Raw genomic sequence first — 14,503 nt, forward strand, 5'->3', positions numbered from 1 at the left:
AATATATTATACTGTATATTAATAGAAGCAATACAAACTATAAGCAATCGAAAAAATGATGCTTTCTACATTAATTTTTATAAATTATGTACTGTGAGTTATAGTTAAGTTTTTCAAATGTTACAAATATTTAGTATTAATTTTTTGCACTTTACTGTATGACATAGATTTTAGAAAATATTTCTATTCAAATATTTCTATATATATATATATATATATATATATATATATATATATATATAATGCATACACACATATAATCAATAATTGCTTATTTCGGATGCTATAAGCATCGCACATATATCCATCTTTTGGTACGTTAAATATTTCTTTTCTTAATTATTTTATAAAATTATTTAATTAAAAAAAATAATAATTTAAAATTTTATAATAAAACACATGATTATTGATCTACATAAAAATCTTGTTCATTGGTACACGGGTGAAAATATCATTAGTGATTTTAGTAAAAACCAAACCGAAGGTTTCTTCATAAGCAGCTTGAAGTTCCTTGAAAAGCACATCGGCATTCATATTGATGAATTTATTTATTTCCTCACCTATAATTAACAAAAAATAAAAGTAATGAAAAATTTAGAAAGAAATATATGTGAGATCCTTCTCTTGCTCTTTCATTAAATTAAGAAGAATTATTATTATAGATATGAAACTACAAATTTATAACATTTTTATGAACAAATCTTTATCGATGGTAGATAAATATCATAGATTTTAGCTCTTTGTTCTTTTCTCGACATTTGCAGTTTTTATATTTCAACTTTCAAACCCACTTTATAAAAAATATTTAAAAATTATTTAAAATTGAACATTATTTCTTACAATAATCGATACTATTAATTCTCAAAATATTAATCTTTTTTTTGAATCACTGCATTTATATTAATATATACAGGGTGTCGCAGACAACCCGTATCAGCCGAATATTTCAAAAACTGAGCGCGGCAAACAAAAATGTGTAATTTGCAATTAACAATTCCATATTTTTTCTTAAAAACAGCTATGTTTTTTCTTTACACCAATTGATTCCTCTCATTATTTTATACATAAAAGTATTAATGTAAAATAATCGAAAAATGAATATTTTACTAGATATTTTATGGTTTATGTAAAATTAAGAAATGATTTCAAGCCTCATAACTCGGAAAGTACTTAATGAAAACTAACTTAATTATAGTGTTTTGGAAAGCTCTCGAGATGAACTACAAGAATATGCAAAAGCATATAGGGTGTCCCATTTAAAAAGTTGGAGGTGACCTTCACGTGATCTTCAGGTGACTCTTCGAGGTCAAACTAATGGCACCATCTTATGTCCCCCTCGAAACCATACAACTTTTGTCTGAAACATTTTTGTCTGCCGCGCTCAGTTTTTGAGATATTCGGCTGATGACGGGTGGTCTGCGATACCCTGTATAAATCTATAGTGTTTTGTTTCTATTTTCAAATTATAAAGTAATATTTTTTTTTATTTTAGACCTGATTAAAATACAATACCTAAGAAAGTATTTCCACTCAAGAGATTATCAAAGTGCAATGTTATGTGTTTGGGAGTAAGCTTGACTAAATATTTAATTGCTCTCAAGTAGGTTTCCCCATCCTTCTGAAACTTCTCAAAACGTATATCATTTGTCGTCGTCATGTTATCTGAAACAAAGAAACACCGCATATGTGCAATAGATTCTTTTGCCTTCGTTAATAAAGCATTTGTCATTAAATCATATATACATATATGTCGGAATATTGCAAATCCAATTTACAAAAATATATTCTGATATTTACACATAGTTATATTGCATCTACCCTCTCCTTGTATTGGCAATAGCAGAATCTTGCCTTCAATTGTGTAATCGGCAACAAAATCCACTTGAGGATTAAAACTTTTCGACTGGAATATTAAATTATCCCAATCTATCCTAAAGAAATAAAAATTTTGTTATAATCACATGACCGCATTAAATATTGTATATACACACACACACACACACACACACACACACACACACACACACACACACACACAGAATGTCCTTAACCATCCGTAATAGACCTTTAAAAAAAAAAAGGAAAGTGGATTTTATCAATCGCTAAAATCTTGATGACTAAATTAGGTAACGCGCTATTGTATGGTGATATTTTCAGTGTTCAATTTTCAATTTTCAGTGTCGACTGGAAGTGGACTATCCAGACCGCAAATTGAATTTTTTAAATAATACTTTTTATTACAGATTCGGATTTCTCGGTGAAAAATAAAAAAACTTTTGTCGCACACATTTTCTTCTAATGCTCCCGTAAGAAGGGACATTCTGTATATAATCTGACATTTATAAAAATTACAAATAATTTGCATTAGTATAATTTATCCTTAAATATAAAATACAAATAAATTTTTTAATTCCGTTAGCCAATATATCTCACAATTAAAAATTTTTAAATAAATTAATCATATAATTCTTTATTTGCAATAGAATGTGAATCGAATTTTTAATTTAAAATACACCCATTGTTAATTATATGTGTGATTTCTTTTCTTTTACATAATATTTGTTTAAAGTATGCATTTTCGGGCATATCCATTGACCGATTTTATATTTTGATCAATAGTAGATAGCATGCGAGAAATGTAATAAAAGTTACATTCTCTTTGAAAGTTACATACTGATAATTATAGACTTGCAATCCCTTCGTTAGTCCATACAGTTTAACATTCCGATATTCTTGTTTGAGCGACACGGAACCTTGAGTTTCGCCAATTTTCACACTGTTGATCGCCAGCGGTTCAATAGGCAAGATTTTGAAGTCTTTCAAACCTAAACATATAACAGGCATTCAACATGTGAATTCAATGTTCATTTCTTTATTCATTTCAGTGTATTATAACTACACTTTATCGTAGCATCAAATGTAATTTATATAACTATTTCAAAATAATATTTCCAAAATTAAAAAATATGCAAATTATAGAAGATAAATTAAATGATTAATGAAAACCGAAGCATCATCTTATTTCGTTTGATTGTAGCAAAATGGGGAAAATAATTCAAAAGTAATCTTGTATGTATCCTAATTAGAATGTACTTTGTAATTATTTTATAAACAAGGGAGTGGAATGGATTAATAATTCCTAATTCTTAATTTTAAGTTCACGATGCGTTAATTCATTTTATTTTTTTTTTATTTTGAAATAATTCCAATTTTCTTATATTTCTAATTCTTTTTTAATATTTATTTCTATTTCTAATGTTTTCTTTACTTGATATTTAATTACTTAATTTTATAATTAGCTAGATATATAACAAATATATAAGATACTTTATAAAAATACTTCAAAGTCAATATAATTAGTATATTTATAAATAACAAAAATTAGAAATTAAATATCATTATATAAATATCATTATATAAATATCAGTAAAACCTAAAATATTACATACTCATCGCATTTATTATCAATAGACAATATTGACTTTGATCTCAATAATAAGCTTGAAAAAAGTAATAACACTGTAATAACAGAACTATAATTCAACGTTGAGATAATGTTGAAATGATAGTGTAAGATTAGTTATAATAATTTATATCAGTAAAACCTAAAATATTACATACTCATCGCATTTATTACCAATAGGCAATATTGACTTTGATCTTAATAATAAGCTTGAAAAAAGTAATAACACTGTAATAACAGAACTATAATTCAACGTTGAGATAATGTTGAAATGATAGTGTAAGATTAGTTATAATAATTTATATCAGTAAAACCTAAAATATTACATACTCATCGCATTTATTACCAATAGGCAATATTGACTTTGATCTTAATAATAAGCTTGAAAAAAGTAATAACACTGTAATAACAGAACTATAATTCAACGTTGAGATAATGTTGAAATGATAGTGTAAGATTAGTTATAATAATTTATATCATTTCGACATCGATTCAAGAATTTCAATTTTATTTCAACGATTTTATTCGATTTTCAACGTTAATCCAACATCATATTAACTATATATTTTTTTTTGACTAGGTATACAGGGTGAGTCAAAAGTATGTTTTAAAAATTTGTGAGCGTGTTCCTGGATAAAAAGGAAGAACAAATGTTCATATGAACATATGGTCGCAAATGCTTTGTTGTCGAGATAATGGACATAAATCAGCAGTATCAAATAATGCTTTATTTGAACGAAAAAAAACAAACAACAATAACAAAATTGTAAACGTTCAAATAAAGCATTATTTGAATCTGCTGATTTATGTCCATTATCTCGACAACAAAGCATTTGCGACCATATGTTCATATGAACATTTGTTCTTCCTTTTTATCCAGGAACACGCTCACAAATTTTTAAAACATACTTTTGACTCACCCTGTATATATAGATCTTTATCAGAGCAGTTAAGTCTTCCGTCTACCGATCTGTTTTTTTTTTCTGAAGAATGCGAATTCATCAAAATATGTAAAAAATAATAAAAAAAATTGTGTTATTTCTGATAAACTGAGTAATACTCAATTACTTTATAACGAGAAGCAATTATACATAATATACATACATACGTAAAAAGTGTTTGTATTTCATCAATAGCATATCAATGTAAGTATTTATAATCTTCAATGTAAATATTCATAATTTTTTTATTAAAAATATTAATTTTTATTAAAAATATAAATTTTTTTTATTAAAAATATTAAGTAAGAAAAAATATCCTTGTAATCTCGAGACAACGTTCACACATAAAATATCATTCGATTCTATTAAATCTTAAGAGATTTCAATGAATTATTACATGTCTAAAAAAGTAGAACAGTACAGGATAGATTGTTATTGTAAGAATGCAAAAAATAATAGTTTAAGATAGCATTAAGAATTTGACAAAGTTTTTGCAAGACTACTTTATGCAAGACTGGTTTATCGTGATACTGAACTGATGAGCTAATAAATATCTTTCGCGTTAAGAAATAACACACTCTCTAAAAGTGAATCAGTGAAAATATCACTAATTTAAACAGTAAAATAAGATTTCACTGAGAATCAGTGAGTATTTTACTGATCTTCAGTGGAAACACTTACTTTTTTGTTACTTTATCTTATATCTCACTGATTATGGTCAGTTAAAATAAAATTCACTGTAAAACCAGTAAATTTTACTGTAAAACCAGTAATCGCTAGTTCGTTCGTTTACCGCTACGATCGCTATCTCTCTCGTATTTAATTTTAGTCATAAGAATTATATAAAGTTTGCAAAGAGCGACATTTAAAATTAGAAGTATTACTTCGATTTAATTTCTGATACAATCTCAATAGAGAGGCTTCAGATATTAAATCGATCTTTATAAGTCGGACAAATAAATGTCTGGCTGGCGACTTAATGAAAATTATTCGTTCGTTATCTATTTAAAATAACAAGTTCAATATGCATGTAATATATATAAATAAAATAAAATTTTTAATATAATAAATATTTAGTAAATATAAATAAAATTTTTAAGTTTCTATAAAACAGATAGAGAGATGAATTGTAGTTTAATATTACTGACAATAACGAAAGAAATATTACTAATATTGAGAAATATTACTGATTGAAACAGTCAAAATTATTAACTGATTCTTTCAATAAAATATCACTGATTTACAGTGCTGTACTTATAACTGCTGTAATAAGTGACTATTTAATGTTTTTCAGTGATAATACGCTGATTCACTTTTAGAGAGCAATAAAATAGTTTATTGAAAAATAAAACATTCTAATTAATTTTTAGGTATATTAATTAAATTTTATAGAAGCGAGATTTTATTTTTTCATCAATAATTTTGTAATAAATATTGATTTGCATTTTAAAATTTTACGTCGAAAGATTAGTCTCTGATTTATGAAAATATGTTAATATAAGATATAATATACAATTTTGATTTCATATCTTATATTCATGAATTAAGCTATTATTACGGGAAAAAATGTAGAATTATATTTCTGAATTATATGTATGAGTACAAAAAATCGGAAAATTATAAAGAAAATATATTAAAAAATAATTTGAATATACACATTTTATTCATTTGCCCTATAAATTCTTAAACCATGTTGCATAATTTGTAAAGTTTGTCTAATTCGTAATATTTTATTTTGTGCATGCATGTATGAATGATATATGTATAAAAAATAATGCATATTTACCTTTGGACATTAAGATAATTGCATCTCTGGCGGCATTCGCGATGCATTCTAATACTTTCGGGTCTGACCTCTTGCAAAGCTTGAAATTACTGGCTGTAAGATAGAAAGAAAAGGAGAAAAATATTGCGTGTATGTTGTTATATAACTGACTGCATTGCTGCAGATCCAATAAAATCCGCGCGCTCACTCGATCTTTAGACGGTTGTTGACTTTCTCTTTAAACCTGCACGCGTGTTAATTTCGGGTCGATAGTATTCCAACAATCTGGTCACGAACAAAAATTCAATTGATTTTCACAGTACAATTGAAAATTCCGAATATAAAACATAAAAGAGCATTTTGATTAAAATGATTTAGATACTGCATTCGAGTGAAAATTGCATATATTAATTCTTCTTCTTGTTCTTAAGCAAACATGTAATATAATTGACTTGAGACTTATTTTTATGAGAGACAAATGTAAAATATTATTCAGATTAATACAATAATAATTAATTCATTAATATTATCATTAGAATTATTATCATAATATATTATTATAAGAATTAATTTATAAATGAAAGTTCATATTGATTTATTATTTAGTATTAATTTTGGTATTATAATCAAACTTTAAATTTAAATAATCTTCAAAAGATCAAATATAAACATTTCTTTCCTTTATGAAAATATAGAATAGATACTTTACATTTGTTTTTCTTTTTGCATATGACAGAAAAACTTTTCTTTTCATCTTTTTCTTTCTTTTCACATATACAGAAACTTTAATGTTATCCAGTTTTATTCCCGATTTCTCTAATTATTGATTATGAAAGAATTAAATTATTAACTTGCTGTTCGCGAAATTACATTACGAAAGATTTTTAATGATTAGTTTTGATTTGGGATAATATACATGATAGTAAAATATTCCAATTGTGCAACATGTTGTAATTCTTTAGTAATCATTGCTTTTCGTGTATTTAAGTGTGATTGGTTATTGCCTGTTTCAAACAAATTCGATTCAATGCAATTATAAATTATGACGTAACATAGCTGTAATTTGAAAGTGTGCGAATGAGCTCATGGAATATGATAATTAGATATTCTAATACGCACTTTTATTACTATTGCGTTATATGTCGATACTAATGTTGCATTCATTAGTTTATTATGATTCAATACTATTATGTATAGTGTTTTAAATTATCACAATAAATAAATCTGATATGTAAAGAAAATGAGAGAAAGGCATAAAATTAAATCCTTAACGATAATTTGACAATAATATAACATAATATAATATCACACATTATATCAAAATGAAATAATCTATAAAATAATAGAGAATTTAAATTATTAAATGCAGTCATACATACAGTAAAGTTGCAAAACTTGACTGTAAATAATGTATAAAAATGCTTCAATATCAAAATAATTATATTTTTTACAGTATCTTGTATTAAGTTGTATTTTCTTAATGAAAGTATATATAATATATTCATACAAATTACACACACAGGCTCGAAATATTTTGTCCCCAACATTTTTAAAGAGAATTTCTAAGTTTATTAATATATGTATTAATTTAGATGTATATTTGATAATATATTTGACGATATCTCGTAATACATATAAAATAATATTATTCTTGAAAAAAATGATTTATAATATCAATAATGAGAAAATATCTATATCTAATTACTTACGCAATTCTAACGTTGTCGTGGTTGCAACTACCGCGAACAAGAGTATAATTATTGTTTTCATTATTCCTGAATAATGTCTTTTGTTGATAACACTTACAGCATCGGCTGAAAGTAAAAAAAAACAACTTCTGTGGGAGAAAATGTTCAATGATTGTCAGATATGAACTGGAAGACATGGACAATCCAGGCAGTGTATTTAAGCACCGTTCACCCCACCATGATCCTGTGCTGGACATCTGTATATCTGTATACATACGTACACATGCGTTCAGGGTGAGAAAGTGGACAGTTATTAACCAGCAACATACCTATCAAAGGCCAGCTATCAATTGCTGTGACTTATTCATTTAAATGACAATTTGGTCAATAAGAGATAGAATTAATTTGATGACCATAGGAAATAGAAACAGTAAGATATCATTTGATAAAAAATTACAAATATATATATGTAAAACTATACATGTATATGTGTGTGTATTTATTTGCAATCGAATATATCGAAGATTCTATGATTTCTTATAATCATTAAAAATTATATATATTAAAATTTACAAGAGAATATTCATCAAATTTTCAAAAGTATACGAGAAACATGAGATTATTTTTTAATTGTTTAATATTGCTGCTCTTTGAAGTATCTTGCTAATTGTTTAATTGTAAATAATTGTAAATAATAATTGTAAATATCAATTGTAAATATCATTGTAATAATAATTGTAATAATTGTAAATATCAAGATTTCATTGAAATTTATCTTACACAGTTTTTGATAAATTGTCAAGATTGTTACAAAAAAAAGTTTTAATATTCGACGACTTGAATCGAATATTGATTATTCTTTACTATTCTTGATATGAATATTTGAATATTCAAACATTTTTTTTTTGTAACAATTTTATATAACATTGAATAGTTACAAGAAATCATAGAATCTTTAATTCGCAAATATATACATAATATATATTCGCAAATACATAATACACACACGCACACACACACACACACACACACACACACATATGTGAAATAATCATAATATCAATGTGAAATAATCATAATATCAATGTGAAATATTAATGCGAAATAATCATAATAATGCGAAATATCAATGTTTGAAATGATTTACATAGTTATTCATAAGGAAGAGAAGTTACAAGAGGAATTATAAACGTGTTATTGTCACGTACATTGCTGCAAATGAATTTTCTCAGAAATGTTGAATTTATAAGATAAAACTACATTTTCAAACTCGTATGCTTTGTTGAATCTGAATGTTAATAAACATTTAATATTGACATATTTCCTTATGTTATGACGGTCCTTCAAAATAGCGAATAAATTAGCATGAATTGATTCGAGTAAAATTGCAATTTCATGGATCGGTATAGATTCGGTTTTTGAAAAAGCGATTTAGAAAAAATTGTTTCTTATAAAAGAGCAGAGAAGAATTGTTTTACATCAATTATAATTTATATTTAGTTAAATATGCATTTAAACGCATGTATTCAATCAAGGATTTTTTTATTACATGTTAACAATTACCTTTAAAAATTAAATACAATATGTTTGCAATTTGAGGTGTATTATTATTTATTATAGATGATATAAAATAAAAATATTAATTAATCGATTACATCGATAAATAACATGAAATGTTTGATGTACTTTTACTATATCGAGATTATTATATGTTAACAGTTCAATATATATTTACGTAAAAAATAAGACTAAAAACTATGTTTTATTATTATTGTATTTTAATTATTTCTTTTATTAACACGTTATTCTATAATATCGTTAAAAGCATAAACAGTTATATACTTTTAATTTTTATTTCGCCGAGAAACAATTTTTAATAATTTTTAAATTGTAAAGATTACGTACATATTTATATATTCACTTCTCTGCAATATTTGCAATATTTGAAAAATTTATTTACCTTAATTATTAAAAATGAATAATCTATTATTTTATCGAATAAAAAAATAATATTATAATATTGCAAAGAGAATTTGACAATGGCCTTAACATTACATAAAATAGGTTACGAGTCTTTCGTAAAAGACTTTCGTAAAAGACGTATGCAATGCATTTAATTTAAAAATTAATGATATGGAAAGAAAAGAAAATAAATCTCATATCATATTTCTATGCAAATAAACCAGTATTAATTTTAAATAAAATGCTTAAGAGTATATATTAAATATTTACAATTCTCGTTATTCCTTTGCACATTTGCATTTTATTTCTATTTTGTATATTTTGAAATAAATGAGTAATTAGCACATAGCTACTTCTTTTGTGCGAAATTTTAAAATATAATTATAATCATTTAAATAAGCATAATATATATTTATATAAGCTTGATAAATATTTATATAAGCTTAATATAAAATATGATAGACAAAATGAAAAATATCACAAAGAAAATTTTTTATATAATTAATGTATTATATATATATATATATATATATATATATATATATATATATATATATATATATATATAGATTAGTCATTATAAAACTAATTTTATTAAGATATAAAAAATAATTAGATATATGCAGTTTATAAATCCTAAAATAAGTTTGTATGAATGGAGATGAGAAAGTAGGATTGCATATATCACATTATATTACAAATAAAGTGTCAATTTAAAAGACAAATATATATTTTCATACAAATTATATATATAGCACAAAACAGGGTATACCTATAAATATTGTGACACAATCAGTGTTGAAATTTACATTTTCAAATCTTTGAAATAAAAAAATTATTCTGTTCTATAAATATGGATTTAAAAATATATAATAAAAATATAGAAAATAAGATTTTAGACTATACATATCTGTGTGTTGCCTTTGTTTCAAGGAACTCTTTTCTGATATTTGAGCGCCAGGCTATTTAATGGCGGTCTAGCTTTCAGAACTCCAAGATCAATGGCATGACCGGTGAGAGGACAGTTTTGGCGTTTACGCCTATAATTCGTATTACAAACATTCTTTTCTTGTCGTACCACGTATCTAGGAAAATAATGGATGCGTTTTTTCTGTACCGTCGAGCACGGTGGCATCGTTACTACCAAGTCTTGCTTGTGAATCTTGCCTATCGGCTCCGGAAAAAGACGTTCATTCAGCAGATATTGTTGCAAAGATCCCGACGACCTAGACGACGCCAATGTATGACTCGAGCCATGCGTTTCAAAGTAATTCTGCTCTCGAAATTTTCTCAAGTTTTCTACTTCTTGGTCCATGGGACTATCAATAATGAAATTATCATCGTGCTTCAAGCTTTGGTCCTTTTGTTCGCAATATTTCGGCAAATTGTACATTCGTACGCATTCATCTTTGTCAAATTTCGCGGCCCTTTTTGGCTCGTTTCTGCAACAACATGAACAATCTTGTTTGCGTAATTGCGTTGCTCTTTTACTTCGTGTCGGTGATTTCGAGGTAGGTCTTTCACTTGACTTTGGTATTTGCTTCTTTGATCTAATAGTCTTTCGTAATGTTGATTTTGACAACTTTCGCGAAGACACTTGAAATCCTTTATTCAAAGTGCAGGCGGTATCGTCGGATCCGCTTTGTTCGCTCGCCAGTGAATTTGCGGGTGCTGTCGGGGATGCTGGGAATGATTGCCTCTTATCAACATACTTGTGTTCGTGTTTCGACAATGTTGATTTTTCATCAGGAATAGTATCTTGCATCCTTGGGCTTGTCATGAATCTGTGGTAACTGGACGATCGCGGACACGTTCGCAAACAATCTCCCTCGCCTCCAGTTTGTAATTCACAGATTTTGTTCTGTACATTGCGAAGGAATTGAGATCTAGGCGTATAATCGATTTTTTTAATTCTCCTAAACGTTTCACAATTAATCGGTGAAGATAATGCAGTTTTATCATAAGTTTCTTTTATGGATTTAAACTCAAGTTGACTTCGACAATGACGACAAGGTGAAACAGGTTTGCGTTGCGTTCTTGATGACCTTACATGCATCTTATTCATCTCATTACAATAACACCCTTTTACTGGTTTTCTAGGTGCAAATTGCTCTTGTGGTTTTTTAGATATTAGTGTTAGTTTTCCAGATATGTTTGGTACTGACATGGTTGTGTGTTTAGGATTGACACAAAAATCTGGATTTAAAACAGCATTGATTTCACTTGAATCATTACGCAATTTCCATAAATTAGTTTTTCTTCCTATACAACGGCATTGACTCTTATGATTATTTATCAAAGATCTGCAAAAAGACATTATAAATAAAATTGTATGAAATAATATATATTAAATTTTTTTTACTTATAATACAAAACAAAAGCCATTTACAATGTTTGCGAACGTAATTTCTTCATTTCGGTATTAATCCTTTTAGAGTTTTCATCAATATATGCTAACAATGTTCGACTTCTCTTGCGCAATTTTTCTAAGCTATCGTTGAATGTCTCTTCCATATGTTTAAGACTTCCGATAAATTGCCATTGACATCATATATTGCAAAATTGCATATATTGAAATATATTTTATTTATACAATTTAATGGTAATTAATTTTTTTACGACAATCAAATTTGTTTGAATTAAAATTAAAGGATGTGAATGTTATATATTGTATAAAATGTTATATTGGTAATCAAAGTTAATAAATTAGAACAAATAAATTAAAATTAATTTATACATATAATATTACAGATTAAAACTTTTGGTTTAATATTTTCTTTTTATATAGAAATATACCGTTTTCTTAACCTAATTTAACCTCCTAAGTGTCTATGTTATTCAATATTTCTTCAAAATCAAGCAACAAGAAATTTATCAACGTCGAAAAATCGTGGAATTTTTATAATATTTTTGTTCACTTTTCTTTTCGCGATTTCTCATTAACGTATTTGATACGTGCTCCAAAAAACTTCGAATACGCACCAATCACCATTGACATAAAGTTTACATTCACATTGGACAATAACAAAAAAAAGAGACCCTCCAGGTTAGCCAAATCTCGAAAGCACATTCATTAAATGCTCGGACATTCATTCAAGCGGAGGTTCAACAATCTCTCGTTCATGTGACTACTTCAGTGTTGTGTCTTCTAAGACGCCTACCGCTATATTAATATTGGAACACACTGGTTACGTATGCGTGTTTCATTCGGCGATCGCAACGCTCGTGGCATCGTTTCATCCTTGTCGCTGAATGAGTCGCCGAATGTTAAACCAGAGAGGAGACTGAGAGATATCATGGCCCGCTTTTAGGTGATCCCTGGAAGCGATACTCCCTCTGTGGACATTAAAAACGTGAACATGAACTACAAAGCCAATGTCCACGAATGTTCTCGGAGGGTAACATATCTGTCTCTCTGATAATATAAATAATATAAATAAAAATATAAATAATTTAATTAATAATAATTTATTATATAAAAATAGTATGTTCTCTCTTTCCACGCTATTATTTATTTATTTATTTATGTGTGTTCTTTTTCTTCTCAACATCATTTATTTATTTTTTATTTATTTATTTATTTATTTATTTATTTAGCTCGCTCTAAGTCAGTCTTCTAAAATGCAAAACTAAATATTATAGAATTCGACTTTGAAAATAAAATAATCGAATAAATTCAAATAATTAGCATAACGAAAGGTTCCGTGATAAGTTATTTAATAAATAATCAATATTAATTAATTAATGAAAATACTTCTATAATTTAATATTCCGCGTTAGCGTATATTTTATAATATATAAAATATTTCGGCAACGAATTATCGATAACACGGTGTTCGACTTTGGCAATACAAAAAATAAACAGTAGCGCGCTATGTTAAAGCTTTAATATTAGAACTATATTTCGACCAATGCTTTAAATTTTCTCAATCCTTGTTATTAAACAATATACAATTTAATCGAAAATCGATTAAATGATAGAAATCCAAAATATTAAATAATTACTTCGATCGTTGCGATTTTTACGGACAATAATAATTATTATAATATTTAGAGTCACAAATATATTTCATCCGTGTTACTTTATCGTTCTACTTGACAATCTAAATGTAATTTGGATTGTGAGAGAACACGAAGTAAATCAATTGAATTATAGATGCAAATAATTAGCATAATGAAAGGATAAATTGTTTAATAAATAATCAATTTTAATCAATAAATTAAAATACTTCATTAATTTAATATTCCGCGTTAATGTACATTTTATAATATATAAAATATACTAAAATATACGTTTTGGCAACGAATTATTGATAACATGGTGTTCGACTTTGGCAATATAAAATATAAACAGTAGCGCGCTATGTTTCAGCTTTGTCATCATTCGCACGGTGACTCTCGAGTAATAAGATAGTGGTGAGAAACGTTTCGTATTGTATTGTAATTTTTTTACTAAACACGATTACGATTAGTATCGAAACATAATTTGCTTTAAATATTAATATAAATTAATTAATTAAAAATTAATTCACGACATGAAACTGTATCGCAACTATAAATCTTTATCGTATCGCGCAATCATTCATTACCGTGATTAAAAATTGAAACAAAATATACATAAAAGGGGATAAGAGACTTAATTATGTTATGAACTTTCGATCATTGATGCTTATTATATTTCATT

General features: G+C 26.4%; 2 protein-coding genes across 5 annotated transcripts; both read right to left on the reverse strand.

Moving 5' to 3' along the window:
* Positions 1-224: 224 nt before the first annotated feature.
* Positions 225-8,171, reverse strand: Jhbp-1 (take-out-like carrier protein). Of its 2 annotated transcripts, XM_083093775.1 has the most exons (7): positions 7,879-8,170; positions 6,378-6,454; positions 6,191-6,283; positions 2,675-2,825; positions 1,798-1,931; positions 1,513-1,662; positions 225-560 (listed from the first exon to the last, which is right to left on the reverse strand). In XM_083093775.1, exons 3-7 carry the CDS (start codon positions 6,198-6,200, stop codon positions 412-414), a joined length of 594 nt encoding a protein of 197 aa, XP_082949901.1. In that variant the 5' UTR covers positions 6,201-6,283; positions 6,378-6,454; positions 7,879-8,170; the 3' UTR covers positions 225-411. The 2 variants fall into 2 exon arrangements, with proteins under 2 accessions (XP_082949901.1, XP_082949900.1); XM_083093774.1 differs by lacking the exon at positions 6,378-6,454 and having other exon boundaries at positions 7,879-8,171.
* Positions 8,172-10,527: 2,356 nt separating this feature from the next.
* On the reverse strand, positions 10,528-13,087 carry LOC145968373 (uncharacterized). Of its 3 annotated transcripts, XM_083093771.1 has the most exons (3): positions 12,616-12,969; positions 12,209-12,343; positions 10,528-12,122 (listed from the first exon to the last, which is right to left on the reverse strand). In XM_083093771.1, the coding sequence occupies exons 2-3, from the start codon at positions 12,331-12,333 to the stop codon at positions 10,748-10,750; spliced, it is 1,500 nt and encodes a 499-aa protein (XP_082949897.1). In that variant the 5' UTR covers positions 12,334-12,343; positions 12,616-12,969; the 3' UTR covers positions 10,528-10,747. The 3 variants fall into 3 exon arrangements, with proteins under 3 accessions (XP_082949897.1, XP_082949899.1, XP_082949898.1); XM_083093773.1 differs by lacking the exons at positions 12,209-12,343; positions 12,616-12,969 and adding an exon at positions 12,981-13,087; XM_083093772.1 differs by lacking the exon at positions 12,209-12,343 and having other exon boundaries at positions 12,802-12,969.
* Positions 13,088-14,503: the final 1,416 nt, after the last annotated feature.

This window comes from Camponotus vicinus, unplaced genomic scaffold, assembly GCF_025532165.1.
Source record: "Camponotus vicinus isolate PSW18456_S1 unplaced genomic scaffold, iyCamVici1.0 SCAF_3, whole genome shotgun sequence".
In the NCBI taxonomy this organism is placed as follows: Eukaryota; Metazoa; Arthropoda; class Insecta; order Hymenoptera; family Formicidae; genus Camponotus; species Camponotus vicinus.

Bases quoted from the DNA above. Each gene is read 5' to 3' on its own strand.
- LOC145968373 (XM_083093771.1), bottom strand. From the start codon at position 12,333: ATGGAAGAGACATTCAACGATAGCTTAGAAAAATTGCGCAAGAGAAGT. The intron at 12,123-12,208 runs GTAAATGGCTTT...GTCTTTTTGCAG, and splicing joins AAATTACGTTCGCAAACATT to ATCTTTGATAAATAATCATA.
- Jhbp-1 (XM_083093774.1), bottom strand. From the start codon at position 7,939: ATGAAAACAATAATTATACTCTTGTTCGCGGTAGTTGCAACCACGACA. The intron at 1,932-2,674 runs GTATGTAACTTT...TTATTTCTTTAG, and splicing joins TTGCAAGTCTATAATTATCA to GATAGATTGGGATAATTTAA. The intron at 561-1,512 runs GTATTGTATTTT...TGTTAATTATAG, and splicing joins GAGTGGAAATACTTTCTTAG to GTGAGGAAATAAATAAATTC.